The 26,845-nt window shown below is 50.4% G+C and overlaps 3 protein-coding genes and 1 long non-coding RNA gene across 6 annotated transcripts; 1 reads left to right on the forward strand and 3 right to left on the reverse strand.

The window, feature by feature from the left end:
* Positions 1–199: 199 nt before the first annotated feature.
* On the reverse strand, positions 200–1,671 carry FTL (ferritin light chain). The gene is made up of 4 exons (XM_072772049.1): positions 1,364–1,671; positions 1,048–1,194; positions 640–765; positions 200–523 (listed from the first exon to the last, which is right to left on the reverse strand). The coding sequence occupies exons 1-4, from the start codon at positions 1,463–1,465 to the stop codon at positions 371–373; spliced, it is 528 nt and encodes a 175-aa protein (XP_072628150.1). The 5' UTR covers positions 1,466–1,671; the 3' UTR covers positions 200–370.
* A 220-nt stretch (positions 1,672–1,891) lies between these two features.
* LOC140602513 (uncharacterized) lies at positions 1,892–7,361 on the forward strand. Of its 2 annotated transcripts, XR_012005457.1 has the most exons (4): positions 1,892–1,958; positions 2,061–2,161; positions 3,189–3,260; positions 6,630–7,361. It is a non-coding gene; the product is annotated as an uncharacterized lncRNA (long non-coding RNA). The 2 variants fall into 2 exon arrangements; XR_012005456.1 differs by lacking the exon at positions 1,892–1,958 and having other exon boundaries at positions 1,965–2,161.
* Positions 4,370–8,225, reverse strand: BAX (BCL2 associated X, apoptosis regulator). 2 transcript variants are annotated; one of them, XM_072772067.1, is made up of 6 exons: positions 8,080–8,223; positions 7,452–7,503; positions 7,215–7,361; positions 6,685–6,820; positions 5,101–5,205; positions 4,370–4,654 (listed from the first exon to the last, which is right to left on the reverse strand). In XM_072772067.1, exons 1-6 carry the CDS (start codon positions 8,111–8,113, stop codon positions 4,550–4,552), a joined length of 579 nt encoding a protein of 192 aa, XP_072628168.1. In that variant the 5' UTR covers positions 8,114–8,223; the 3' UTR covers positions 4,370–4,549. The 2 variants fall into 2 exon arrangements, with proteins under 2 accessions (XP_072628168.1, XP_072628162.1); XM_072772061.1 differs by lacking the exon at positions 7,452–7,503 and having other exon boundaries at positions 8,080–8,225.
* Positions 8,226–16,032: 7,807 nt separating this feature from the next.
* On the reverse strand, positions 16,033–26,845 carry DHDH (dihydrodiol dehydrogenase). Its single transcript, XM_072772104.1, has 7 exons — positions 26,688–26,845; positions 26,176–26,287; positions 24,705–24,868; positions 22,340–22,592; positions 17,290–17,414; positions 16,427–16,580; positions 16,033–16,180 (listed from the first exon to the last, which is right to left on the reverse strand). Exons 1-7 carry the CDS (start codon positions 26,775–26,777, stop codon positions 16,071–16,073), a joined length of 1,008 nt encoding a protein of 335 aa, XP_072628205.1. The 5' UTR covers positions 26,778–26,845; the 3' UTR covers positions 16,033–16,070.

Below are 26,845 nucleotides of genomic sequence, written 5' to 3' on the forward strand. Positions count from 1 at the left end.
ACTCTGTAGGAAGAACAGTTAACCTCCTACTCCATACCCCCCCCCCCCATAAGATTAGGCCTTCCAGAACAACAGATGCGAGGCGGGGCCAACACCTGTCTCCCTGCCAAGGCAGTCCAGCTATAAGCCTTCTGAAAATAGATAGATCTCATTTTCCACACCATACATACAAGCACAACACAAACATGCCCCAAAACCACCAGGTGCTGCAAAAAGCTTTATTGTCTCCATTTGGTCCACGTTTTGGGAAAGGGCTCCAGAATGGTTAAAAAGCTGCCTAGTGGCTGCATGGGAAAAGGTTCAGGCACAAGCCCTGGCACCGGGGGGTTGCCAGAGGAGCCCCTCAAAGGCTGCTGGTCTCCAGGGGCTCCTAGTCGTGCTTGAGAGTGAGCCTTTCGAAAAGATACTCGCCCAGCCCAGCCTGGGGGGTGGCCAGCCTGCGGAGGTTAGTCAGGTGGTCGCCCATCTTCTTGATGAGTTTTACCTCCTCATCTAGGAAGTGGTTCTCCAGGAAGTCACAGAGCTGGGTGATGAAAGAGAAGAAAATATTGCCACTTACCCACTAACAGTGTGACAGACGGGGAAACGAGGCTAAACGGGAAACCTGCCCGATTAAATTCGGATGAAGGGGGTACTTACATGGGGATCCGCGCGGGCAGAACCCAGGGCATGCAGATCCAGAAGGGCCTGGTTCAGGCTCTTCTCCAGAAGCAGGGCGGCTTCCATGGCGTCCAGGGTCTTCCCCCACTCATCTTGGGACGGTTTCTGTACAGATGACAGAGTGCTCAGGACTAACTACACAGCCCGCAAAGGCGCCTAAGAGCTTGCAGCGATCACCCCTAGTTTCCTACAACCACCCGTCCCGGGAGACTGCGCTGCAGTGTGGACAGCTACGTCTTTGTGGAAAAGCGCGCGCCTCCATTTTGCGCCGCACAAAAGCGAACACAATGACCCAGAAGCCCACGTGGGGCCTAAGCCACTGCAGGCAAGGCGCTTCGCGCGCACGGCCTACCGGGACATGTAGTCCGGTGCCCGCACACTGTTTACCTGCACGTCCTGGAAGAGGGCGCGGCCGCCGCGCTGGTTTTGCATCTTCAAGAAACGCTCGGCGCCCTCGCGCTTCTCCTCAGCCAACTCGCGGAAGAAGTGGCCCACACCCTCCAGAGCCACATCGTCACGGTCGAAATAGAAGCCCTGTGGGAAGACAGGCGCGAAAAACGTTTAGCGGGAAGAAAGGCCGGCCAGGCGCCGGACTCCGCCCTCCGACTACCCAACGAGACAAAGGCTGCCAGCGCACGCGCAGAGGGCCGGAGGTGCGCGCTAGTGGGGGAACTTAGGCTGGGGGCGTCCTGGGGACCCTCACCAGAGAGAGGTAGGTGTAGGAGGCCCGCAGGTGCATGTTGACCAGGCGGTTGACGGCGGCCTCCACCTCGGTAGAATAATTCTGACGAATCTGGGAGCTCATGGTTGATCCTGGACAAGGAATTAAATTCAAACTTGGGTGTTCGCTGCCGGTGGCAGAAGATGGCCAGGAAGATGGCTCCGAAGGTTGCGACTGGAAAAAAGGTTGGAGGGTGGCCGTTGGCTGGTAGAAGGGGCGTCCCTGGGTCTGTTCCGTCCAAACACTGTTGAAGCAAGAGACAGATCCGCAGGACCGCCGAAAGCACCGCGAGAGGCTATGGCCCGGGCGGCTTCTTTTATAGCGCGCGGGCCCTCGGAGGTGGGGCGTTCAGGGAGGGCGATCGGCCAATCTGCGGTGTCGGGAGGCGGGGCTTAGAGCCTGCTATTGACCAATCCGAGCTGACAGGCGTCCCCGACCCCCGCCCAGAAGTGGGGAAGTCACGCGCCAGTAGCGCGAGGCTGTTGTGAAATGGGGAAGTGGGGGTGGGGAGGGGGTTACGGGGTTCAAGGGTCCTGGGGCTGATTCTGGGAAGTCAGGGGATTGTGAGATCTCTCTGGTAGGTGGAAGGTTGATGGGTACACTGGGAGTCCTGGAAAATTATGACTGGAGATTGGGGGTGTTTCAGGAAAATAGGTTGCATTCTGGGGTTGTCTCTTAGAATATGGACCTTTCTGGCACCCTGGAGACCTCCAGATGACTGGGGTTTGCTCTGGAAGATAAGGGGTCCCCGGATCATTAAGAAGTTTGGAAGGCGGTGTGGTGAGATATTTCTGGAATCTTGGGGATCTCTGATAGATGGGTTGAAAGGGGGACATGGAGCCCTGGGGTTCACTCAAAGATAGGGAACTAATGTAGCACTAGAGCTCACAATGGAAGTCCTTATCTCCTTATCTTCTGGAATCTTGCTCTGGGAGAGGGGTGGTGGTGTGTGTCTCTTTAGGCTCCGGAAGTGATCTTCAAAATTAAACGGACAGTTTTAGAGCCTTGGGTCCTCCCACGCTCCCTCTCCCCACTAGGGGACAAGGATGTTTCTGGAAGCCTAGTAGAGGCTTTTCTAACAGGTAGGATGTTTTTGGAGTCTTTGAAAGATTGGGCCACTTGGAATACCTTGGGGCTATTTCAAGGGTCTGTTGTTTTTCTGGAAGCTTACATGCATAAGGGTAAAATGACCCTCAAGTTTTAGCTGTCCCTCTGAGGCCACATTTCCTGGAGACTATTTTGAAGGCAGCCAGAGACTTGGAATTCTCTTTGGCTCTCAAACAGTCTTTCTGAAGTTGTCCCTGTCTTGCCTGACACCTGCTTCTTTCCTGAAGGTCACAAAGAGCAGCCCTGGGTCCTGGGGAAACAAGGAGGGTCTGGGGACTTGTGCATGGGATGAGTCCATAACCAATGTGCATTTTTAAAGTATGTCAGTTCTAGGCTAGTGTCTGGGAAGTAGAGCTGGCTCAAAGCAGACCTCTGCCCTCAAGGAGGTCTCCAGGCTAGAGGGAAAGGAGACCAAGACAGGATCGACCCTATATTCAGTGGCCTATTGAAGGTAGCCAGTGGGTTGGACAGGGGAGCTGGAGCTGAGGCCTGCTTTGCAGAGGCCCCCCCACTCTAAACAGCCCAGGCTGGGGGGTATCCCCTGACTACAGGAATGCTAGACCAGGCTGGTATCTAGGGTTCTCAAGGGGTGCCTGGGCCAGTGGCCGGGAGAGCAGATGTGCTGAGTCATGCTGAACTCAGCAGGAAGGGTCTCAGGCAGAGGTGGGGGTGGGGCCCCTGACTGACCTCATGTCCGCAGGCAGACTGCTGGGACCCTGAGATCTAGGCCTGGCTGGGAACCACGTCTGGCCCCCTCCCCCAAGATGTGGAGGTGAGTGTGCTCTGTCTCCGAGTCTTACACTCTTTAGTTCCCTTGATGTTTTCCCTGACTTCTGCCTGTGGTCATACTGTCCCCCCCCCCTCTCTAGGGGGGTAACTCAGTCTCCCCTCATTGCTTATCTTAGCTGCCACCTCTCCCCTGACTTGGTGTCTCTGGGGAGAGCCTATGGGGGAGGGGCAACTGCCCCAGGCATACAGTCACAATGGGGCCTGAGTTACTCATTCACCAAATTTCAAACCTCAGCCTAAAGACCTTTGGCCTCCAGCAGGGCCCACCTGCAGAGAGGTGGTTTTGGGAATGCTGCAGGTGGAGGGAGAGAAGTGGGGAGACACATGATCTGAAGAAGGACTGAGATCTTGGAGGCGGGGGAGATCATGGGATGGGGGAGAAGGCAAGAGACCCAGAGAGGCAGAGGACAGAAGGACCCAGAGGGAAGGTACAACAGACCCTATGGCCAAGTGATCTCAATCTCCAATTTCCTCTTCTATGTCCAATCTATTAGGGGGCTTTCCAGCATCTTCACTAGGGCCTACTCTCCTCCAGGGCCCACCGAGCTACTGGGCCAGCCCCTTCCCCTGAAGCCAGTGTCCAGCCCTGTCCCCTCCTCTGGGACCACACAGCACAGGCTCAGGGCTTATCCTCTCCCCTGGACTGCCAGGTTCCAGCCATATGGCCTACAGTAGCTAACCCACAGGGCTCTAGTGCCTTCTCAGGGTCCACAAGGTCCTCCCAAGGCCCCCTCCCTCTTTTCCCCCCCTCCCATTCTCCAACTCAGGAAGTGTGCAATTTCTTCTGGTCCCATATGGTGGAAGCTTCCAAGGTCTAGTTCTCCAGGGCCTGCTGCCCTGTTCTCTTTTCTTAAAGCCCCAGGGCTACACTGCCTGACTTGGTCTTGCCCAGCACTACCTCCAACACAACCCTGTAGGCTTCCAAACAAGTGGTCTTCGGCTCCTTCGGGACTGCAGGCTCCTAGAAGGCAGAGTGTAGCCTTAACTCATCACCAACCCAGAGGGCACCAGGCACCTTTGAAAAATATTTTTCAGCACATGAAGCCTGGTCTCCTGTGACAGCCAGGGAGTGGGGCTCAGTGATTCAGACTCTTTAAGTGTGGCCTGAAAGAGGTTTATTGCCCCCCCCCGACCACTCCTCCCATGCCCCCCCCCAATAATTCCCAATAATTACAAAAGTAAGAAAAATGCCCATGACCCCCAATCCCCACCCCTCCCGGAAAAATGCCATAATTTATGCAGAAAAGACACAGTCCAAGGCGGCTGGTGGCCTCAGCCCATCTTTTTCCAGATGGTGAGTGACGCAGTAAGCACTCCAGCCACAAAGATGGTCACTGTCTGCCACGTGGGTGTCCCAAAGTAGGAGAGGAGGCCGTCCTGTGGATAGGGACATCAGTTACTTCAGCAGCTGGGCCAAGGGGCAGCCCCTGGGCCAGTACATGAGGAATCAGAGAGGAAGAGGGGCCTCGGAGAAGTCAAAGGGCATGAGTGGAGGCAAGGGCCTAAGATTAATGGATACCAAAGACCTGGGGTCAAAGGGTTGTCAAAAAAACTTAAGGGATTCCAGAGGAAGTAGAAGCATCAGGAAAGGCAGAAGGTACTAGTTAGTCCAGGGGTCACTGAGAGGTCAGAGGTCACCAGGAGGTCAGGGGTCACCCAGAGGTCAATGGATCCCAAACACTTCAGAAATTGATTAGACACATGAAGAAATGCATTATAGACCCCCAACTGATGATCCAGAATCAGAGAAGGCAAAACTGTGATGGCTTCAGTTAGACCCAGGGACCTCAGAGGAGTTGGGGGGAGGGGGTTACAGGCCTCACCCAACCACCCTGGTCCTGGATCCAGCCCAGCAGCCGCTCTCGAAGGAAGTCCAGTGTCCAGCCCATGATGGTCCTGATCAGCTCGGGCACCTTGGTACACAGGGCCTACAGAGAGCAGGGTTGGCCTTAAGGACTGAGCGCCTGGGGACAATGGCGCCAAGCCTCCTTTCTCAACTCTGCCTCCCCTCCTGCGCCACTGCAGTCTTTTTCCACTCTTGAGTCAGAATGAGCTTCATAAATTCTAAACTGGATCTTGTTATTGTCAACTGCCCTGCTCACACACCTTCCATGGCTCTCCACGTGGTAAATACCAAAAGGCATGTCTCAGCCCATAAGGCCCTGTATGAAGGCTCTGCTTGACTGCATTCCAATTTTCTACTTCTCTTCTGTGTCTCCTTTACCTTCTTCCTTATCTTCGTTCCCACCAACTCTTCCCTGCCTCAGGATCTTTGTATGCGCTGATTCTTCTACCTAAACAGGCTGCAACCAAGCAAATTTTTACTCCTCCCTCAGAGCTCTCATATTAGATCTAATATCACTTCTCTGAAAAGGGGCTTTTCTGATCTTCATACAAGGTAGGACCAGACATAGCTCCATGTCCATGACTCTCCAACTCCCTGAACTTCCTTCCCTTCCCCACCCTATATTTAACTGGCTGCTTCCTCCCTGTTGTCCCCAGCACCTTACACAGCCCCCACCATCACTCTGACCACTGTCCCCCTCACCTCCAACCTTCAAGCCCCATCAGCTCAATGTAGCAAACACATTAAGAAATCTACTCCCTGCCTCCACAGTCATCATTCACCAAGACTACTGTAAGTGCACCCCTCCCAGGTTCCCAGTTGTTGCCCTATAATTGTTATTTCCTACCCACAATGGCCAGAAAAAAATTGTTGGGCTTCTGCTCCTCCGATATTTTAAAGCTGAAAGAATTTCATAGTAAATAACCATATGCCTGCAGCCCAGATTGTACGATTAACATTTCACTCGCTCAAACAATCTTTTAAATTTGTAAATCAGGTCACCTCACTCTCCTGTTTAAAACCAGCCAGTCACTCCCATCTCATTTATGGCAAAGTTAACATCTTTAACATCACTTGTGGTGGGGAAGGGGGCCCCCAAGACCCCTTGCAATCTTCCCCCAACACATCAGCCTTGATCCTGCCTCAAGTACTTTGCAGTTGTTCTATGGCCACTGCCAGATGCCCCTCCCCCTAATCTTCACAGATCACTACAACTTTGGCTTTAAATGTCCCTCGATCTTAAAAGTCATTCCTGGCCACTTGACACAATTACATCATCCTAGTTTACTTCTCTCAGCACCCATCAGACGATGTGAGCAATATGAGAGCAAGGACCTAGCCTGCTCTGTTTGGTGCTGCATCCTGGGTGTCAAGTACAGGTTGTGCACATAGTAGGCCCAATCATTGTATGCTGCATGAATAAGCGAAGGAGCAAACAACCAGCCCGTGGGTCTCCATTCCCTTTGGTGAGTGGGCTGCCACAGGGGTTGACCTCACAACTCCCAGGTCCTCAGAAGTCTGACTGGAGCATCCCTGGGCTCACTGCCCTGCAGCCGCCCACCTTGAGCACCAGTTTGCTGGCAAAGTAGAAGAGGGCAACAACCCGGCCCCAGTTGAAGTTGCCATCAGAAAACATCTCAGCTGCCACTCGGAAGAAGACCTCACGGGGAGAGTCTGTGTCCACAGCTGCGATCATCCTGCAGGAAAGAGGAAAGACAGTGCTGTAGAGGGAAGATCAAGCAGTGTGGAGACTCTGGCATCCACCTTGTACCAAAGACAAGGAAACTGAGGCCCAAGCCAGGCTGACATGAAAAAGAAGGGGCCAACATGGGGGAAAGGGACAAGATGGACATTTAGGAAAGTGGAGAAAATGAGTCCCTAAGGGAAGGTTTCAATATTCTGAAAGATGGGCTGAGTCCAGGGTGCTGAGTAGAGGTGGTGGGGCCCTGGACTATTGGGTCTGCGGGAATAGGAGGGTGTGGGTCTGAACTCCAGGCTCCTAGGGGAAAAGGGGTCTGAGAGTCAGAACTCCAGGGTTCTGAGGGAGAAGGGGACCAATGGCTGGACTCCTGGGGCCCCGGGGGGCCACACCTCTGCAACTCCATGTTACTGTCCAGTTCATCTCCGATGCGCTTGAGACATTCGCTCAGCTTCTTGGTGGATGCATCCTGGGGCACCTGCTCCAAGGGCAGCTCAGGTGTCTCTCCCCCCATTCGCCCTGCTCGATCTTGGATGAAACTAGAGTGGGAATGGAGTGGGAGGGGTGCAGAATCAGAATGGGGCATCACTCCTGAAATCCGCTCAGCAATAATCACACCTCAAACTCACCCCTGAAGCAAAAGGGCCCCTGTCTTCATGATCTGCTCAGAGCTGGTGGGCCCTAGAGGAGAAAGGAGGGAAGAGGTGCCTGGACTCTTGGGTCCTAGGGGACCCAGCGAACTAGGGTGGCTCATGATCTCAGAGGGAGGACAACACTAGAGGGTCCTGTATTTCTGGGTTCCTGGTAGATACTGAGGCTAGGGGCCCGGACCATGAGTCCCTGATGGAGAAAAAGGCAGGGAGCCTAGGCCTGTATCCTACGTTCTTCTGGCGGAGGAGGCTGAGGGAACGCTTCATGCATCCCAGACCCCTGGCCTGAGGGGGCAGAGGAGAGACCCGCCCCTCCCACCAGGAAGTGGTGCCGGCGACAAGCCCGGGCCTGCCCCGGGGGCTTGGACTCTGGGGTCTCCAGGTTCTCGGGGGTCCGAGGACACCAGGCAAGAAGGAATCGGGGCACGGAGGCCAGAGAGCCAGGAACCCCCGGGGAGGGAGGGGGCTGGAAGCTGGCAGCGCCCGATCCGGGAGTTTCTGCCCGGGAGTGCTTGGAGATCGCACGGCCCCAGACCGGCAGGAGAGATCGTGGGGCCGGCCGGCGAGGGGGCTCGCCCTCCTCCCGCCCGTCTGCCTCCCGCCTCACCCCCGCCTCTGGGTTGCTCCCCGGACCCGTCCATCACCGCCGCTCCCGCCGCCGCCTCTCGCCGGGTCCGCCCGGGCGGCCGCAGCACGCCCCTCGTCACGTGACCGCCCCGCTGAGCGTGCGTCCTCTCACGTGATCGCCCCGCAAAATGGTGGCCGCGCGCTGTCGCCCCGCAGAGCCGTCCGGTCACGTGACCGCACCTGCCTCACCTGCCTGGGGAAGCCTCGGCCCCTATCGCTTGACGGTCCAAGCCGCCCTTCCTAGTAGGAACCGGGTAGTGGCGCCGTTCTACCGGCCACTAGATGGATGGCGGCTGTGACTTTCATTCGTTTGTGCAGTATTTTCGGAAGTTTCTGGTGGGCTTTGAGCCCTCCCCAGGGCAGAAGGAACATCGAAGGCCAAAAATATCGTTTACTGAGGCAGGACGTTTCAGATGATGAAAGTCTGTGAGTTGTTTTTGTGAAAATAAAGGGAACATGAAGTTCAAAAAGTGGCAAAACTAATCTGTGGTGATAGATTGGCAGGGTATGAGCAAGGAGGGGCCCCCAGACAGGCACCCTGGGGCATGAACCGAGCCATGTCTTCATCTAGGTGATGATTACTTGGGTATGCGCATGTGGAAAAACTCATGCAGCTATGCATGTGAAATGTGCCCTTTACTGCATGGAAATTATATCTCTTTTTAGAAAGAAAAGAGGGGGACGCCGGGGTGGCTCAGTGGTTGAGCGTAGGCCTTTGGCTCAGGTCGTAATCCCAGGGTCCTAGGATCAAGTCCCGCATCCAGCTCCTTGCAGGGAGTCGGCTTCTCCCTCTGCCTCTCTCTCTACCTCTCTGTGTGTCTCTCATGAATAAATTAAATCTTAAAGAAAAAAAAAAAAAAAAGGAAAAGAGGAAGAAAAAACTCAGATTATAAAATAGGCGGGGGTCAGATAAGGAAGGGTGGGGGCATATAAGAGATGGGATCTATGTCCCAAGCGTGGCTGGGAGCCATAGCAATAGAAGATCATAGGAGTCCTCGTAAATCAGCCTAATGCCACCAGGAACTTAGACTGACAAAGTCAAGTTTATTGACTCATTGTGATGATGGAGACCACACAAGAGAGAAACCATGGAGCATTTTGAAAAGGAAAAGGTAGAGTTATTAAAGGATTTCCAGAAAGGGAAGAATTTGGGTGACAACTAAATGAGAGACTGAAAGCAAAGCAGAGTCAACATCAGGTGCAGACTGTAAGAGGAACAGGGGGTCTGGTATCCTTGGCAACTACTAGATAATCTAGATGTGGAGTTTTGGGTCCAGAAACCCTTTATGTGAATCTCTGCACCTAGATTGGAAATTGAGGCTGCTACTCTGTTTCAAATGACTACAGGCAAGAGTGGGATGTTTCATTTTTACTGATAGAATTTCCAACACTTCACGATTTTAGGGAACAAAGTTTCTCTGTGAGTAAGAAAGCATATCCTTAGGGGAAAGAGTGTTTCCTATTAACTTTGAAGCTAGCTTTGTCTGTGTCTATTATTCCAGCCCGATGAATTAGCCCTCCCTTTGTCTTAATTACAGAGAAGAGAAGAAAGGGCTTTTAATGCTGCTATGGACCTCTAAACAGTACAGCCCTTCAGTAGCGGGGCGGGGCGGGGGGGGGGGGGGGGGGGAGGGGGACAACAAGACACAGCGGACTTCTTAGCGAGTTCCGAAGTCAGAACTGTTTGTAATAACAAAGATGCCACGATGAAAGTGTGAAGTCCGCCTCCAAGATGGTTCCTGGTGATTTTAGTCCCCAGGTGTTCATGCTCCTGTGTAGTCCCCTCCCACACTGAATAGGGCTGACTAATGTGATCAATAGGATTTTGTGGAGGGGCACCTGGGTTGAGTATCTGCGTTTGGCTCAGGTGGTGATCCCGGGGTCATGGGATCAAGTCCTGCATCCAGCTCCCCATGGGGGCCTGCTTCTCCCTCTCCCTCTGCCTGTGTCTCAGCCTCTTCTCTGCATCTCTCATGAATACACAAATAAAATCTTTGTTTAAAAAATAGGATACTGTGGAAATGACAGAGTGTGACTTCCAAAATTAAGTCCTAAGAGTTACTGCAGCTTCTGTCTTGCTCTCTCTTGGGTAAATTTGCTTTAGCAGGAGCCAGGCACCATGCTGTAAGGACACTCAAGCAGTCATCTTCCATAGACACACATGTGGTGAAGAACCAAGTCTTTCAGCCTTGTGAATAAACCTTTGTAAACATGACCTCTAGCTCTAGGGAAGCCTTCAGATGACAGCACCCTCTACCAACGTCCTGACTGCAGCCTCATGAGAGAGACCCTTAGCTAGAACTACCCAGCTACTTGTGGATTTCCAATCTTCAAAAATTATGTGAGATGATATTTATTGCGGGTTTTTTTTTTTAAGATTTTATTTATTCATGAGAGACACACAGAGAGAGAGGCAGAGACACAGGCAGAGGGAGAAGCAGGCTCTCTGCAGGGAGCCCAATGTAGGACTCCATCCCGGGACTCCAGGATCACGCCCTGGGCCAAAGGAAGGCACCAAACCACTGAGCCACCCAGGCATCCCTTACTGCGGTTTTAAGCTAAGTTTGGGAGCGATTTCTTTCACAGTGATAAATAACTAAGACATATAGGATAATGATGGCCTATTTACAGATGAGGAAACCGAGGCCCAGAGAGGGAGCTGAGCTTTCCAAAGTTGCACAGGAGTTCTCTCAGGTGCTGGCAGGTATCCAGCTGTGTCGTTTGGACAAGGGCTTTCTTACTCAGATCCGTGGGTACTAGCCTCTTCCATGTCCTCCCAGCCTCCAGTCCCTCCCCTCTAGCTGGTTCCCTACATGGACTTTGAGGGGTCTTACTATACCCAGAGCTGACTGTGGCCCTTCCCGGCTTATAGCCCTCCCGTAGCTTACTAGTAATGAAAAAAAAATCTCTTATACATATTTTTGAAAGACTTATTTATTTATTTGAGAGAGAGAGAGAAATAGCACAGGTGGGAGAGGGAGCGGGAGACTCTTCACGCAGACTCCCTGCTGAGCAGGGAGCTGGACAAGAGACTCAATCCCAGGACCTGAGATCATGACCTGAGCTAAAACTTAGTCTGCCATGTAACTGACTGAGCCACCCAGGCGCCCCTCTCTTACACATTATTATAAGACAATAAAGCTGGGGTGCCTGGGTGACTCGGTTCAGCGGCTGCCTTTGGCTCAGGTCATGATCTCAGGGTCCTGGGATCAATCCCAGGTTGAGCCCCAGTCAGGGCTCCCTGCTCAGTTGGGAGTCTGCTTCTCTCTATCCCTCTGCCCCTCCCCTCCTGTTCTCTCTCAAATAAATAAATTAAATCTTAAAAAAAAAAAAGGCAATGAAACTAATAGTATCTGCTATTTAGAGTACCTCCAAAGAGGAGAGAAAGAAATGGATATTTTAAGACTCTTCTAAGAAGGAAAAATATGATTTATAGATATTTTAAAGTCATAGATTTGTATCACAAGATGTAAGCTACAGGTAGAATCTGGATGTGGCCTGGATCTCCTGCCTCACATTCTCTCCCAAGGCTATAAAAAAAAGGTGTCAGTTGGCGTTCTGGTCTTATCTAAAGTCTCAACTAGGGAAGGCTCCATTTCAACTTGCATCTTTCAACTTCCCATCTTCAACTTGGGAAGACTCAGTTCCTTGGGAGATGTTGGACCAAGGGCCTCAGTTCCTTCCTGGCTGTTGACAGCAGGTTATCCTCACTTCCTTGTTATGAGACCTCTTCATAGGGCAGCTCCCAGCACAGCAGCTGGCTGCATCACAGTGAGGAAGCAAGGGTGCCAGCAGAACTGAAGTCAGTCTATCATCACTCTGCCTCAGAATGGACATCCCATGGCTTCCGCCTTTAGCAGATCTCTAGATCCAGCACACTCACAGGAGAGGGGAGCCACAAGGATGTGAATATTGGATGGTAGAGGTCGTTGAGAGCATTTTAGTAGAAACCAGTTATCATGCCAGGAAAGGAGGAACCCTTCATGCACCAAGTAAAGGCAGTGAAGGAGAGAAATAACGTATGTTGTGGTGCTAAGTTATTCGGGGGGCAGGGGGGTCTGCTGGCTGACCTAAGAAACTCTCTGGGGTGGAGAATAATAGGTAGGATTGGGGGGTTCCAGTTTTGCTTAGACGTATTAAAAATGAATCTATCTCATGTTGTAAAAGCTGTGATAGCAGTTGTTGTGGTTAGCTATTGCTGTGTAACAAATCATCCCAGAGCTTAGCATCTTAAAACCACAGTAATAATCTTATTATCTTGGATAGGCCTGAGGGTAATGGAATTGAGGAAAGGCTTAGCTGGGCAGTTCCAGCTTGGGGTGACTCAGTGTTTTCAGGCAAACAGCTGGAGCTGGAACAGTCAAGTCCATAGTGGTGAGGACCTGCTGATTGAGCATATTCATCTTCATGGGGTCTCAAGGCTATCTGTGTGGTTTCCGTGTGGGTTAGTTCGAATTTCCTTGTGGCCTGGCTGCTTCAGGACAGCTGGACTACTGGTATTATTGCTGAAGGGTTCAAGAGTATTTCAGCTAACAGGGAAGAAAGTACATTGCCTTTCCTGACAGCCTCACAAGTCATGGGGCATGACGTTCTGCCATGTTGCAGTGGCTATGAGTGAGTCACGAGCACACTCAGCTTTAAGGAGAAGAGGAACTAGAAGGGTTCTAACTCTTAATGGGGGAAGTGAGCGGGGACAGGAGACATCTTTGGAAAATGTAAGGTGGCACACCAATTCAGCTGCTTTAGTGAAGGCCAACGTAACAGGGAGTGAGTTCCAGTGTCAGAGGCTGTGTCTTTTATTTATTTATTTATTTATTTATTTATTTATTTATTTATTTATTTATTTATGATAGTCACAGAGAGAGAGAGAGAGAGAGGCAGAGACACAGGCAGAGGGAGAAGCAGGCTCCATGCACCGGGAGCCCGACGTGGGATTCGATCCCGGGTCTCCAGGATCACGCCCTGGGCCAAAGGCAGGCGCCAAACCACTGCGCCACCCAGGGATCCCCGAGGCTGTGTCTTTAACTTTCTATGTCAACTTGGCTGGGCCAGAGTGTCCAGAAATCTGGTCTTATATTTCCTGGGTGTTTTTTTTTTATTTAATATTGTGTTTGTTTAATCATGAGATAGAGAGAGAGAGAGAGGCAGAGACACAGGCAGAGAGAGAAGCAGCCTTCACACAGGGAACCCCATGTGGGACTCCAGGATCACACCCCGAGCCAAAAGCAGGCGCTCAACCACTGAGCCACTCAGGCATCCCTTCCTGGATGTTTCTGTGAGGGTGTTTTAGGTGAGATTAACATTTAAATTGGTGACTTAGTAAAGCAAACTATGTTCCCCCATGCAGGTGAGCCCATTCCACGCAGGTAAATGCCCGAATAGAACAAAAAGGCTGACCCTCCTGAGAGTAAGAAAGAATTCTTTCTGCCTGATGGCCTCTGAAATAGGGCGTCAGCTTACTTCCTGTCTTCAGACACACTAAAACATCAGCTCTTCCTGCATCTCAAGCTGCAGGCCTTATGATGAGTACACCATCAGCTCTCCTGGTACTCAGCCCTTTAGACATGGGACGGGAACTAAACATTGGCTCTCTTGGGTCTCCAGTTTGCAGACTCACCCTACAGATCTCAGGGCCTGCCTATCTCCATAATCATGTCTGTCTTCCATCTTTCTAGCTTGTGGCTCCACATTCTGCAAACATGGTTTCCATCTCATGGTGTAAGACAGGCATGGTGTAAGACTGGATGGCTCAGTGGTTGAGCATCTGCCTTTGGCTCAGGGCATGATCCCAGGGTCCTGGGATCAAGTCCCACATTGGACCCCCCACAGGGAGACTGCTTCTCTCTCTGCCTATGTCTCTATCTCTCTGTGTGTCTCTCACTAATAAATAAATAAAATCTTTTAAAAAATTATGAAAGACAAAAACAAAAACAAAGATGGACACACCAACGTCCAACATCACATCTCTACTCCAGTACCAGGAAGGGAGAGGTTGAAAGGGAGACCTTCCTTTTTGCCTAAAAAAGGCCAGAACTCAGATGCTATACACATTCCATTGGTCAGAACCCGTTCATGTGGCAAAAGCTAGTTGCAAGGGAGCCTGGGAAATGTAGTTTTGCTGGGCAGCCCATGTCCAGTGAAAATTTTCCCAATGTAAGTGGCCATCTTTGAAACACAGAAGACTGAAAGCAAGCAAGCAGAGGGCTGAAACCAGTGTAGTGATAGCTGAATGATGTATAATAGGACTTGGAATGGAAAATAATAGAAAACTCATTTGATTGGTGTCTAGTCTCATTTGGTCAAAGTAAGAATTATTAGTATAAACCCGGTTTATTGGGCAGCCTGGGTGGCTCAGCGGTTTAGCCCTTGCCTTCGGCCCAGGGTATGATCTTGGGGTCCCGGGATTGGGTCCCACATGGGGATCCCTGCAGGGAGCCTGCTTCTCCCTCTGTCTCTGTCTCTGTGTCGCTCATGAATAAATAAATAAAATCTTTTTTTTTTATTTAATTTTATTTATTTATGATAGTCACATAGAGAGAGAGAGAGAGAGGCAGAGACACAGGCAGAGGAAGAAGCAGGCTCCATGCACCGGGAGCCCGACGTGGGATTCGATCCCGGGTCTCCGGGATCACGCCCTGGGCCAAAGGCAGGCGCCAAACCGCTGCGCCACCCAGGGATCCCAAATAAATAAAATCTTAAAAACAAAACAAAACAAAACAAAAAACAACCCGGTTTATTCATCTCTATCTTCTAGAACCTGGTAGAATTTAACTTCCTGGTCTCTCTTTGGCTCATCAAGATCATGTGACTAGTTTTTACCAACAAATTACAAGAGCTTGTGTATATTGTTTATGTGCTAGGGCATTTTGGTATCAAAGCCTCCAGAGCTTTCTTTCCTTGGCCACAGTGAACAGCAGGACTCCAGATTATGGTGGCTTTGTCAGCCAAGTTACCAGACATATACAGACCGGAACCCTGGGCTAATACATAGCACCAGTGAGACAAACCTGTTATGCTAGGCTGAGGTTTGAGGATTGTTTGTTACTGCAGCATACTCTAACCTACACAAACTATTACAGAAAAATATGAAAGTTAGACCTTGCTTAGAGCCCAAAGTTAACCCTATTTGGCTGGCCAACCACCCACACATAGCCCCCCTTCAACTGCTTGAATATTTTAGTGGGATGAACATCCTAAGTCTGCTACAGGCCTTGCCAATAAGGCCATTGAAACAGAAGGCAAAAATCAACAACAACAACAAAAAACAAATCAGTTGGGGGCAGCCCGGGTGGTTCAGCGGTTTAGTGCCACCTTCAGCTCAAGGCCTGATCCTGGAGACCCGGGATTGAGTCCCGCATCGGGCTCCCTGTATGGAGCCTGCTTCTCCCTCTGCCTGTGTCTCTGCCTCTCTCTCTCTCTCTGTCTCTCATGAAAAAATAAATAAAATCGTTAAAAAAAAAAAAAAACAACCCAGTTGAAATAACTTTTTTGTCTAATAATGGAGGCCTCAAGCTTCTAGAGACCAGTTTGAGAAAGGCCTGACCTCAAAGCAAAGGGCCATCAATAAACATTTGCTGAGAACCTACCATGCACTACAGGCTGTACATACATTATCTCATTTAACCCTCACCAGACGGTAGTTAGTACTATGTCTCTCCTTTACTGATGAGGAGAAAGGGACAGAGAGATAGGCTTCAGGAGAATGCAGTTAGGGACTTGCCTCCTACCCACACACTATTCCTTGCATGAGGTCATACAGGATATGGCAAACCAAGGATCTATTCATAGGTGTCTGCTCCTAGAGCTTGTGAGAAATGTGATCCTGACCCTGCCTTCCTCCCCCTCCCCACATCCTTCTACCACATTTATTCTCCAGTGATCCCTTTAGTAATGGACTTGCTCCAGTTCCCACCAAACCATGACCACCAAGATCTCTGTGGGAGCCATGTCTTTATTGACTCCGGGCATGCATTAGCGTGTGTCTTGGGGGAAGGTGACTCCAATGGCCTTCCTTATTTCTTCAAGGATGTCAGCCAGGAGTTCACTTTCTGCCAGGGGAATCACAGGACTTTCCTTCAGGCCTGCAGGGAGAGTACAGTTAGGGACTGGCTCCTCCTACTCAGACCCCAAAGATCAAAAGAACTACCATTCCCAGAATCCAGTGAGGCACAATAATACATAGTTCAGGCAGATGGATGCCCCAGGGATCCTGGAAATTATAGTTCTAGACCGCTACTTAGAGTGGCTGAGGGTTGGGGAGCAGCTGACTTCCCCTACCAGGTTTCCCCTCTGCCTGCCACCCTCTCACCCATCCTCCACATCCTTACCCTTTCGCAGGCACTCCCGGACATGCTTGGCCTCATAAGCCATGCCTGCTCCATTTGTAAAATTGAACTCCTTGCTTGGGGCCGGGGGCAGTGGGAACTCCTTATGCTCTCCCTTCAACACCAGCTCCGTTGGGCACCAGCAAGGGTCAAGGATCTGGGGGGACATAAGAGGTGGCTACTGGGGGCTCCAGCCCAATGATACTAGAGGACCTCTCTCACACACCTGGTGGCTAGGGGCTGGTAGGCCTCTCTCTGTTCATCTCCCCAGGGGCAAACCCCTCTCTAATCTGGTGCTTAGACCTAGTGAAGACAGTTTATCTTCACATGTGTGTGAATCCCCTTCGCAAGGAAGAGACTTAGACAATCCAGAACCTTCTTATCTACTAAGAGACTTGGGTTTTTTTGGCCCTAGAGCCATACCCAAGCCTAAGCCAAACTGGAAATAGAGATGTGACTGGAGCAAGGTCCAAAGTCTATAGTTCAAATCTGGGGCAAGGTCCGAATTCTTCTGCTAGGAGCAGGATTTCCTTCTAGCAACAGGACCCATGAAGCCCAATGAAGCCACTCTTCGGTAATGTCTACATCCAGTCCTCGAAGCAATTCTAAAGGCCACAGCTGCCCTCCAAGCATGGTTGATAAGAACTAGTTTCTCTTTAGGCCTAAGGATTTTTGACAGACCAGGAAGTTCACCCTCAGGAAGGATCCTGGAGGTCTGAACCCATCCCATCCATGTCCTGGTGATCAAGGATGGATTCCTTAGCAACGCTGTGGGGACAGACTAATTCAGGCCACAGCCGGCTCCAACAACCACAACTGGCTGTTGCTAGGGGCCACAGTTCCCAGCATAGCCAGTCATGCCTCACCTGGCCTATGCCCTTGGTACCGCTCACAAAGGCCATATTAGAGAGCTGAGCAGAGATGCTGCAGGTAAAGCTGCCATGGATCCCTCCTGGGTACTGGAGGAGCACAGTGACGGTGTCGTCCACACCTGGGGAAGGTACAGGACAGGAGAAGGCCTGATTGCAAACCCTGCCTATGGAACCTTGGGCAAGAAACCTCGTCTCTAACACAGCAGTGAAAAAGAATGAAGCACTAAAATTATGTATGCTGGGGTACCTGGGTGACTCAGTTGGTTAAGTGTCTGACTGGATTTCAGCCTAGGTTGTGATCTCAGGGTCATGAAATCAAGCCCTGAGTTGCCCTGAGTGGGATCCCAATTCAGCAGGGAGTCTACTTCTCTCCCTCTTCCTCTCCCTCTGCCCTTCCCCCTCCCAGCATGTCCTCTCTCCTCTCCTCTCTCTAAAATAAATAAATAAATCTTTTTAAAAATTAAAAACAAAAAAATTAAAAACACATATGCTGGGGTGCCTGGGTAGTTCAGTGGTTGAGCATCTGCCTTTGGCTCAGGGAGTGATCCTGGGGTCCTGGGATTGAATCCTGTATCAGGCTCCTTGCAGCAAGCCTGCTTCTCCCTCTGCCTATGTCTCTGCCTCTCTCTGTATGTCTCAAATGAATGAATGAATGAATGAATAAATAAACAAACAAACAAACAAATAAATAAAATATTGAAAAAAACAAAACACATATGCTAAGTGAAAGAAGCTGGACATAAAAGGTTGCATATTGGTGGATTCCACTTGTGTGAAGTGTGTCATCTTTGGCAAATCCCCAGAGCCAGAGAGTAGATGAATGTGTTTCCTTCCGGGTCAGGGGGATGGGAGAATTGGGTGTGGGTATGGTTTTTTTGTGGGGTTTTATTTTGAATGATAAAAATATTCTAAAATTGATTAGGATAATAAACGTACAACTCTGTGAATACAGTAACGCCATGGAATTATATGTTTTAAATGAGTAAATTGTATGGCATTTGAATTGTATCTGAGTAAAGCTGTTACCAAAATAATAAACAATGTATACTAAAAAAAAAAAAAAAAAAGAAGGGCACCTGGGTGACTCAGTCATGTGTCTCACTCTTGGTTTTGGCTCAGGTCCTGATCTCAGGGTGGAGGAATTGAGACCCGCATCGGGCTCCCCGCTCAGTAAGGGCATCTGCTTGAAGATTCTCTCTCTCTGCTCCTCCCCACACTCATGAGCGCTCTCTCTCTCTCCTCCCCCCCCTCGCACGTGCGCACGCGCACATGCATGCACACACTCTCTCAAATAAGTATATAAATCTTTTTTTAAAAAAGATTATTTATTCACGAGAGACACACACAGAGAGAGAGAGGCAGAGACACAGGCAGAGGGAGAAGCAAGCTCCATGCAGGGAGCCCGACATGGGACTCGATCCCGGGTCTCCAGGACAGGCCCTGGGCTGAAGGCGGCGCTAAACCGCTGAGCCACTGGGGCTGCCCAGTATATAAATCTTTAAAGAGAGAGAGAGAGATGGGATCCCTGGGTGGCGCAGCGGTTTGGCGCCTGCCTTTGGCCCAGGGCGCGATCCTGGAGACCCTGGATCGAATCCCACGTCAGGCTCCCGGTGCATGGAGCCTGCTTCTCCCTCTGCCTGTGTCTCTGCCTCTCTCTCTCTCTCTCTGTGACTATCATAAAAATTAAAAAAATAAGATCTTAAAAAAAAAAAAAAAGAGAGAGAGAGAGAGAAAGAAGGGCACCTGGGTGGCTCAGTCCAGCTAAGCATCTGCCTTCAGCTCAGGTCATGGTCTCAGGGTCCTGGGATTGAGCCCCATGTCTGGGGCCCTGCTCAGCTGGGAGACTGCTTCTCCCTCTCCCTCTGCCCCTTCCCCTTGCTCGTGTTCTCTTTCTCTCTCTCTCTAATAAATAAATAGAAATATTTAAAAAAATAAAAATATAGAGAGAGACTTAACCTCTCAGAGCCTGTTTCATCCTCTGTAAATAACCTGTTGTGGGATGCCTGGGTGGTTCAGTGGTTTGATGCCTGCCTTTGGCCCGGGGCATTATCCTTGGGTCCTGGGATCAAGTACTGCATTGGGCTCCCTGCATAGAGCCTGCTTATCCCTCCGCCTGTGTCTCTGCCTCTCTCTCTCTCTCTCTCTGTGTCTCTCATGAGTGAATAAATAAAATCTTAAAAAAAAAAAAACTGTTGTATCGGTTTGTGAGAATCCATTTCCTCAGCTCCAAAATGAGGAGAATCGAAACTGTATCATACAGCTGTTAGAGTATTACACTAAGTTATGTAAAATGCACAACGCACTTTGAAGGCCATTTGGATTATAATAAGGGCTATATAAACTATATAAGCATTAGTTAAACATTAAATTAAATACAGCATGTAAAGTGCTAGCCTGGATCTGGAACACATCATACATGCCCTCAATGGAAGAACCTGCTGACCTAATTCTCTTTGGTTTCAGAGAAGCCCAAGTTCTTTTTCTGTTTTTAAGATTTATTTATTTATTTCAGAAAGAAAGAGAGAACAAGCATGAGCTGGAGAGGCAGAGAGAGAGAAAACTTCATGCTGACTCCCCACTGAGTGTGGAGCCCAACGTGGGGCTGGATCTCTTGACCTTGATATCCCGACCTGCGCCAAAACCAAGAGTCAGATGCTCAACTGACTGAGCCACCCAGGCGCCCCGAGATGAGGCCAAGTTCTTATCTGCTCTGTGAGCCTGGATAAGTCTCTCTTTCTCTCTCTCTCCCAGTCTCTTCACCTGTAAAATGGGGACGACTACAATATATCTAACTTAGAGGGCTCATCCCTCTAATAATCCCAATGCAGAGGAAGCATTTGATAAAAGGAATCTGGTTTGGGAGCTACTATTTAGCCAGATATTAGACTGAGAGGATTTTTCTGGGGTGTGACATTCACCCATGTATATTTTCCTGGTTATTCATTGCTCTCTGAGGGGCTGTTGGCTGATATGGCCACAGGAATTCTCCTCATTCCCCTGTGAGTGCCCCTCGGTAATATGACTCTTAAAGTTCCTTCAGCCAAGAGGTATTGTCTAGGGACGGCTGAGTGGCTCAGTGGTTGAGCATCTGCCTTTGGCTCAGGGTGTGACCCCGGAGTCCTGGGATGGAGTCCCGCATCAGGCTCCCTGGAGGGAGCCTGCTTCTCCCTCTGCCTGTGTCTCCACCTCTCTTTGTGTGTTTTTTTTGTTTGTTTGTTTAAAGATTTTATTTATTTATTCATGAGAGACCCAGAGAGAGAGAGAGAGAGAATGGTAGAGACACAGGCAGAGGGAGACGCAGGCTCCATGCAGGGAGCCTGACGTGGGACTTGATCCTGAGACTCCAGGATCACGCCCTGGGCCAAAGGCAGGTGCTAAACTGCTGAGCCACCCAGGGATCCCCTCCAACTCTCTGTGTATCTCGTGAATAAATAAATAAAATATTTTTTTAAAGATGTTATTTATTTATTCATAGAAACACAGAGAGAATGAGAGGCAGAGACACAGGCAGAGGGAGAAGCAAGGAGCCTGACGTGGGACTCAATCCAGGGTCCCCAGGATCACGCCCTGGGCTGCAGGTGGTGCTAAACCGCTGCGCCACCGGGGCTGCCCAAATAAATAAAATCTTAAAAAAAAAAAGAAAGGTACAGTCTATCTGCCTGCCTCTGAAATCTGAGCTGGCTTTGGGCCATGGAACAGAAGCAAACAAGGTAGAAGCAAAGGTTTGAAAGTGCTTGCACCCTGGGGCCTGCATTTTGTTGCACCTGGCACGGAGCCCATGGTATGAATGAGGCCAAACCAGCCAGATGAAAAGAAAGACTGACTTCAGGGACACCTGGGTGGCTCAGTGGCTGAGTGTCTGCCTTTGGCTTGGGTTGTGATCCTGGGGTCCTGGGATCAAGTCCTGCTTCAGGCTCCTGCTTCTACCTCTACCTCTCTCTCTCTCTCTCTCTCTGTCTCTCATGAATAAATAAAAACTTTTTTTAAAAAAATGCTAATTCCAGGGATCCCTGGGTGGCACAGCGGTTTGGCGCCTGCCTTTGGCCCAGGGCGCGATCCTGGAGACCCAGGATCGAATCCCACATCGGGCTCCAGGTGCATGGAGCCTGCTTCTCCCTCTGCCTGTGTCTCTGCCTCTCTCTCTCTCTGTAACTATCATAAATAAATAAAAATTTTTAAAAAAGGCTAATTCCATTAACTTTGTTTTAATTTAAATTAAATTCATTAACATAGAGTGTAGTATTAGTTTCAGAAATTGAGTCATGAACCCTTCAGGACAACCTCCTTGCCCCTTTCTTTCTTTCTATGCCCAATGTGGGGCTTGAACTCACAACCCTGAGATCAAGGATCACATGCTCAGGATGCCTGGGTGGCTCAGCGGTTGGGTGTCTGCCTTCAGCTCAGAGCATGATCCTGGAATGCCTGGATCGAGTCCCACATTGGGCTCCCTACATAGAGCCTGCTTCTCCCTCTACCTATGTCTCTGCCTCTCTATATATATCTCTCATGAATAAATAAATAAAATCTCTAAACCAAACCAAAAAAAAAAAAAGGGTCACATGCTCTATGGACTGAGCTGGCCGGGCGCCCCTATGATGACCCCATTATTGACATCTTACCAGTAACCAAGACTCAGAGATTTGAGTCCCTTGGCTAAAATCACACAGCAAATCCCAGTACAGAGCCTGCCCACACTCTCAACTCTGATCCTCTTTGGCTTCAGGCAGGAAGTTCTTACCTGATTCTTTTTTTTTTTTTTAAGATTTTATTTATTTATTCATGATAGTCACAGAGAGAGAGAGAGAGAGAGAGGCAGAGACACAGGCAGAGGGAGAAAGGGGCTCCATGCAGGGAGCCCGATGTGGGATTCGATCCCGGGTCTTCAGGATCGCGCCCTGGGCCAAAGGCAGGCGCCAAACCGCTGCGCCACCCAGGGATCCCCCTACCTGATTCTTGAAGGGCTAGGAGACTTAGCCCCAGCTCAGGGCTCCCAGTAAGGGAGGATCACTCTTGTCATCATCAAATAGTCCAGGATAGATTGTACCTGTTTCATAGCGCCTTCCCACGGCTGAAATCTTCTCCGGCTTCTGCCCACCAAAGACCATAGAGATGAACTGGATGCAGTAGATGCCAAGGTCGAGCAGGCCACCGCCAGCCTGGGCCCAGTCTACGGACCGGGGAATGTGGGTGAAGTTCTTCCCAAATTCTGCCCGAGCCACCCGGAGTTCCCCCAGAGTTCCCTGTGACAGAGCAGCCCTCAGAGCCTCTATAGCAGGAAAGAAGCGGGTCCAGATGGCCTGCACACCACAGAGGGGAGAAAGCAGGACGATGGAAAAAGAAGGAAAGATGTCAGGACCCAGGAGTTAACCAACCAATTCCTCTCCCTTCTGGGAACCCAGTCTTGAGGGAGTCTCCACTGTTCCAGACTCTCCAAACAAGGACCTTCTCCTCCCTTCCATAGCCAGGCTAGGGCCCCAAGTTGTGTCTTGCTCCTAAGTCTCTGCCCTCTCCTCTCCTCTCCATTCCCATGGCCCCAACTCTGACCTTGTCCTTTCTTATCTAGACCATTCTCCCAGTCTCTCAATGTTATGGGCTCAATTTTGTCTCCACCAAATTCATGTTGAGGTTGTAACTGCCCCCCTCCCCCAGTACCTCCCAGTGTGGAGATGGGGTTTTTTAAAGAGGTAATTAGGTTAAAACGAAGTCATTATGGTGGGCCCTAATCCAACAGGAAGAGATGAGGACAATGACATACACAGAGAAAAACCATGTGAGGACAGAAGGAGAAGACCACCATCTACCAGCCAAGGAGGGGGAGGCCTTAGGAGAAACCAGCGCTGCTGACATCTTGATCTCAGACTTCCAGCTTCCAGAAATATGAGAAAATAAATCTCTGTTGTTTAAGTCACCCAGTCTGTGGTAATACTTTGTTATGGCAACCCTAACAAATTAATACACGCTGCCTCCCCACTCTAGGCCACCCTTCATGTGGCTCCAGAGGCATCTTTCCTTCTCTTAGAGTGCACCTTTTCTCAAATTACTTGCCCAAGGTCACAGAGCTAGGAACTGGTGAGATGGAGTCTAGAGTCCTCTAACTCTAAAGCCTGTCCAAGGTCAGCTTCACATTAGATATGTGAGATCTGTCCATTCTTGTTTTCTTTAAATTTTTTTTTTTTTTTATGATAGTCACAAAGAGAGAGAGAGAGAGAGAGAGAGGCAGAGACACAGGCAGAGGGAGAAGCAGGCTCCATGCACCGGGAGCCCGATGTGGGATTCGATCCCGGGTCTCCAGGATCGCGCCCTGGGCCAAAGGCAGGTGCTAAAACGCTGCGCCACCCAGGGATCCCCCTTGTTTTCTTTAAATCTTAGCTCTGCTTTCCCCACTCGGGCCCATTTACCTGTGCAATTTATTTTCCCTTTAAGGCTTGAGTTAGTCCCTACCTGTAGGGAAACTTCCTTGATTATCCCCCACCCTGGGCAGGTGCCTTGGTGCTCTGTCAGCTGCCCAGTACTATATCCACGAAAGTCTGTGCAACTGTGCATTGGGATCACCCATTTCTGTGACCGTAGCAGACCTTGGCTTGTTGCAAACTGAGCCTGTGTCTTACACGTTATGAATCCCCCAGTTCCTGGGGTTGGATCTGGAACATAATTGGGGCCAACAGAACTGAAGAAACAATAAATTCAGAATGTGGGCACTGTTGAGCACAGTGAGAACCAGAAGCACTGAGTATTAAATCTTGGCTATCTAGTCCTTTGGCATAGGGAACTTTGCAGACTGGGAGCAATATTGGGCAGAAGACAGCTAGATAGGACATGGGGAAGTAAGAGGCAGCTGTTGCTACTACTGGCAGCACCTACAACAAGGTAGCATTTCAGAACCACCATACCCCTTAAAGTGAAAATAACTTCTAGAGGTCATTTGGCAGCCATCTTAATTACTGGCACTGGGCAAACTGTCAAAGGTCCCCTATAGGTAGCCATTTCTGATAAGGGCAAAAGCAAAGGCAGGCTGATCTTAAGAGTTGGTAGGGTAGGGGTGCCCTGGTCCTTCTGACAGCTTTCCTTGGAAATCTACCCAAACTCAGCCTATTGCTATTCTCTGTCGCCTCTACTGCTGGCATGTTTCTCTGAAAAGTGGACCAAGTATCTTTCAGGGCCACGTTTGCTAAGGGCCAAAAGCCATGGCTCTCACTCCTAAGTGTTGCTAGGAGATTTCATGGGCATAGCTCAACTACATCCTGGAAAACACACCAACGCCAGTTCGTTTTGTGGCCATCTTGGTTCTGGCCAAACCCTTTCGTTGTGTTCCTCAAAAAAGAAAAAAAAAAAAAAAGGCCCCTGGAAACCATGTTTAGTAATGGCAAGAAGCACTACCTTGGAGGTTGGAAGCTCCCCTCCACCCTCACCTCCATAAGAAAGAGGCCTCGGGATCGGGCTTCGGCAACCATTTCGCGAACTTCTGCAGCGTTCACACCCATGGGCTTCTCGCACAGGACGGCCTTGCCCGCTGCCAGGCACAGCAACACCGCGGCCTTGTGCTGGGGGTGCTGGGTGCCGATGTAGGCCACCTCTAGATTGGAAGGGAGGAGGTCCGGAGATCATAAGCCCCGCCCACCCCAGGCCTCCGGGACCCTCCCACAATGTAGAGGCCCCGCCCCCAGCATCCTCCCAACTGGGGGCCGCCCGCTAGGGCAGTGGTCAAACCGCAGTCTCCCATTAGGAAGGAGCTAACCAAAAAAAAAAAAAAAAAAAAAAAAGGAAGGAGCTAACCATTCTCTACTATAATTCTTATTTTCTTCAGATTATTTTTATTTATTTATTTTTTTTGTTAAAGATTTTATTTATTTATTCATGAGAGACACACAGAGAAAGAGGCAGAGACATAGGCAGAGGGAGAAGCAGGCTCCATGCAGGGAGCCTGATCCCCGGACTCTGGGATCACACCCTAAGCCAAAGGCAGACAGACCCCCAACCGCTGAGCCACCCAGGCGTCCCTATTTCATTTCATTTGATTTCATTTCATTTCATTTCATTTCATCATTTCATTTCATTTGTTTAACAGAGAGAGCCAGAGCACAAGCAGAAGGAACAGCAGAGGGAGAAGGGGAAGCAGGCTCCCACCTGAGCAGGGAGCCCAAAGATGTGGGACTTGATCCCAGAACGTTGGGACCGGGACTGGAGCCAAAGGCAGATGCTTAACCAACTGAGCCACTCAGGCACCCCTTTCTTCAGGTTATTTCCAGCCTTCCCAAATTATCATTAAGTCATTTGTCACAACAACATCAAGTAGTAGATATTATTGGGACGCCTGGGTGGCTCAGTGGTTGAGCATCTGCCTTTGGCTCAGGTGGTGATCCTGGGGTCCTGGGATCAAGTCCCACATTGGGCTCCCCACAGGGAGCCTGCTGTCTCTGCGTCTCTCTGTGTGTCTCTCATGAATGAATAAATAAAATCTTTTAAAAAGAGAGAGGTAGATACTACTATTTTGCCAATTTACAAATGAGGAAACTAAGAAGAGTAAGCAGAAGAGAAAAAATGTCAATTCAGGCAGCCTAACTCCCGTCAGGTGGTTGTCCACCTGTAATGTTCTGTCTCTCTATCCGGGCCACCCCAGAACACAGACGCCCTGGCCACAGAGCTTACTTACAGCCTGAAGGGGATCGAAAATTCAGGCCCCTCCCCCTCCCATCCCGCAGAAGCCTTGTCCCTAAACTAGACTGCTAATCCCAGACCAAACCCCATCCTACAGTTCTGCCTCCCAGCCCCAGAGCCTTCTAGAAGCACACAAGGGTTGGGCCATCCCATGGAGCCTTGCTTATCCTACGGAGCAGCCTTAGAGACAGTGCCGCCATGGCCTCGGCTGCCCTTGCCACTCACCCACATTCGGGTCTTTGGCCAACTCCTCATAGGACCCGTAGGCTTTGGGGATGTCATGTTTCCTCGCAAACTCCTTCGCCCGGCTCAGGTCGCGGGCCGCTACAGCCACTACCTGGAAGGGAGCTAGGGTCAGACTTGAGGGGCTGAAGCAGGTGCTGGCCCGGGACAGGTGGATGGGAGGGAGGTTGATGGAGAAGGCCCCAGGTCAAGAAAAGTTACGTCCCCCAGGACGGAGGCGGGGGGGATGGGGTCTTGGGGGAGGAGGTGACGGGGGCTGGACATCGGTCCTGTAAAAGAGAGATCTGGGGGGAAGCGATTATTAAATCCCCTAATAACTACATTTCTTCTCTTCTTAGTAGCTTAGAACAAAACCCTCCCAAACTTGACGAAACCCGAGTTCACAGGACTGAAGTGGAGAGAGGAGTAGGGGGTCCCTCCCTCCCTCCTCCCGCAGACCCAGGAGTCCCGGCTCCCCGGCCTGCTCTTCCACGGGATTCCGGGGGGAGGTGGACCTGGTGCTCGGAGCGAGGCAGCGTTCCCAGCACGGTCGTGAAGTCGCTGGAGATAAGGCCGGCTGACACAATACCCCAGCGAAGCGCCATCGCCAAAAACCTAGGGTCCCGAAGCCTCGCCACCTCGGGCTGTAAATTAAAGACCTGAGGCCCCGCCC

The sequence above is a fragment of the Canis lupus genome, chromosome 1, assembly GCF_048164855.1.
Source record: "Canis lupus baileyi chromosome 1, mCanLup2.hap1, whole genome shotgun sequence".
NCBI lineage: Eukaryota > Metazoa > Chordata > Mammalia > Carnivora > Canidae > Canis > Canis lupus.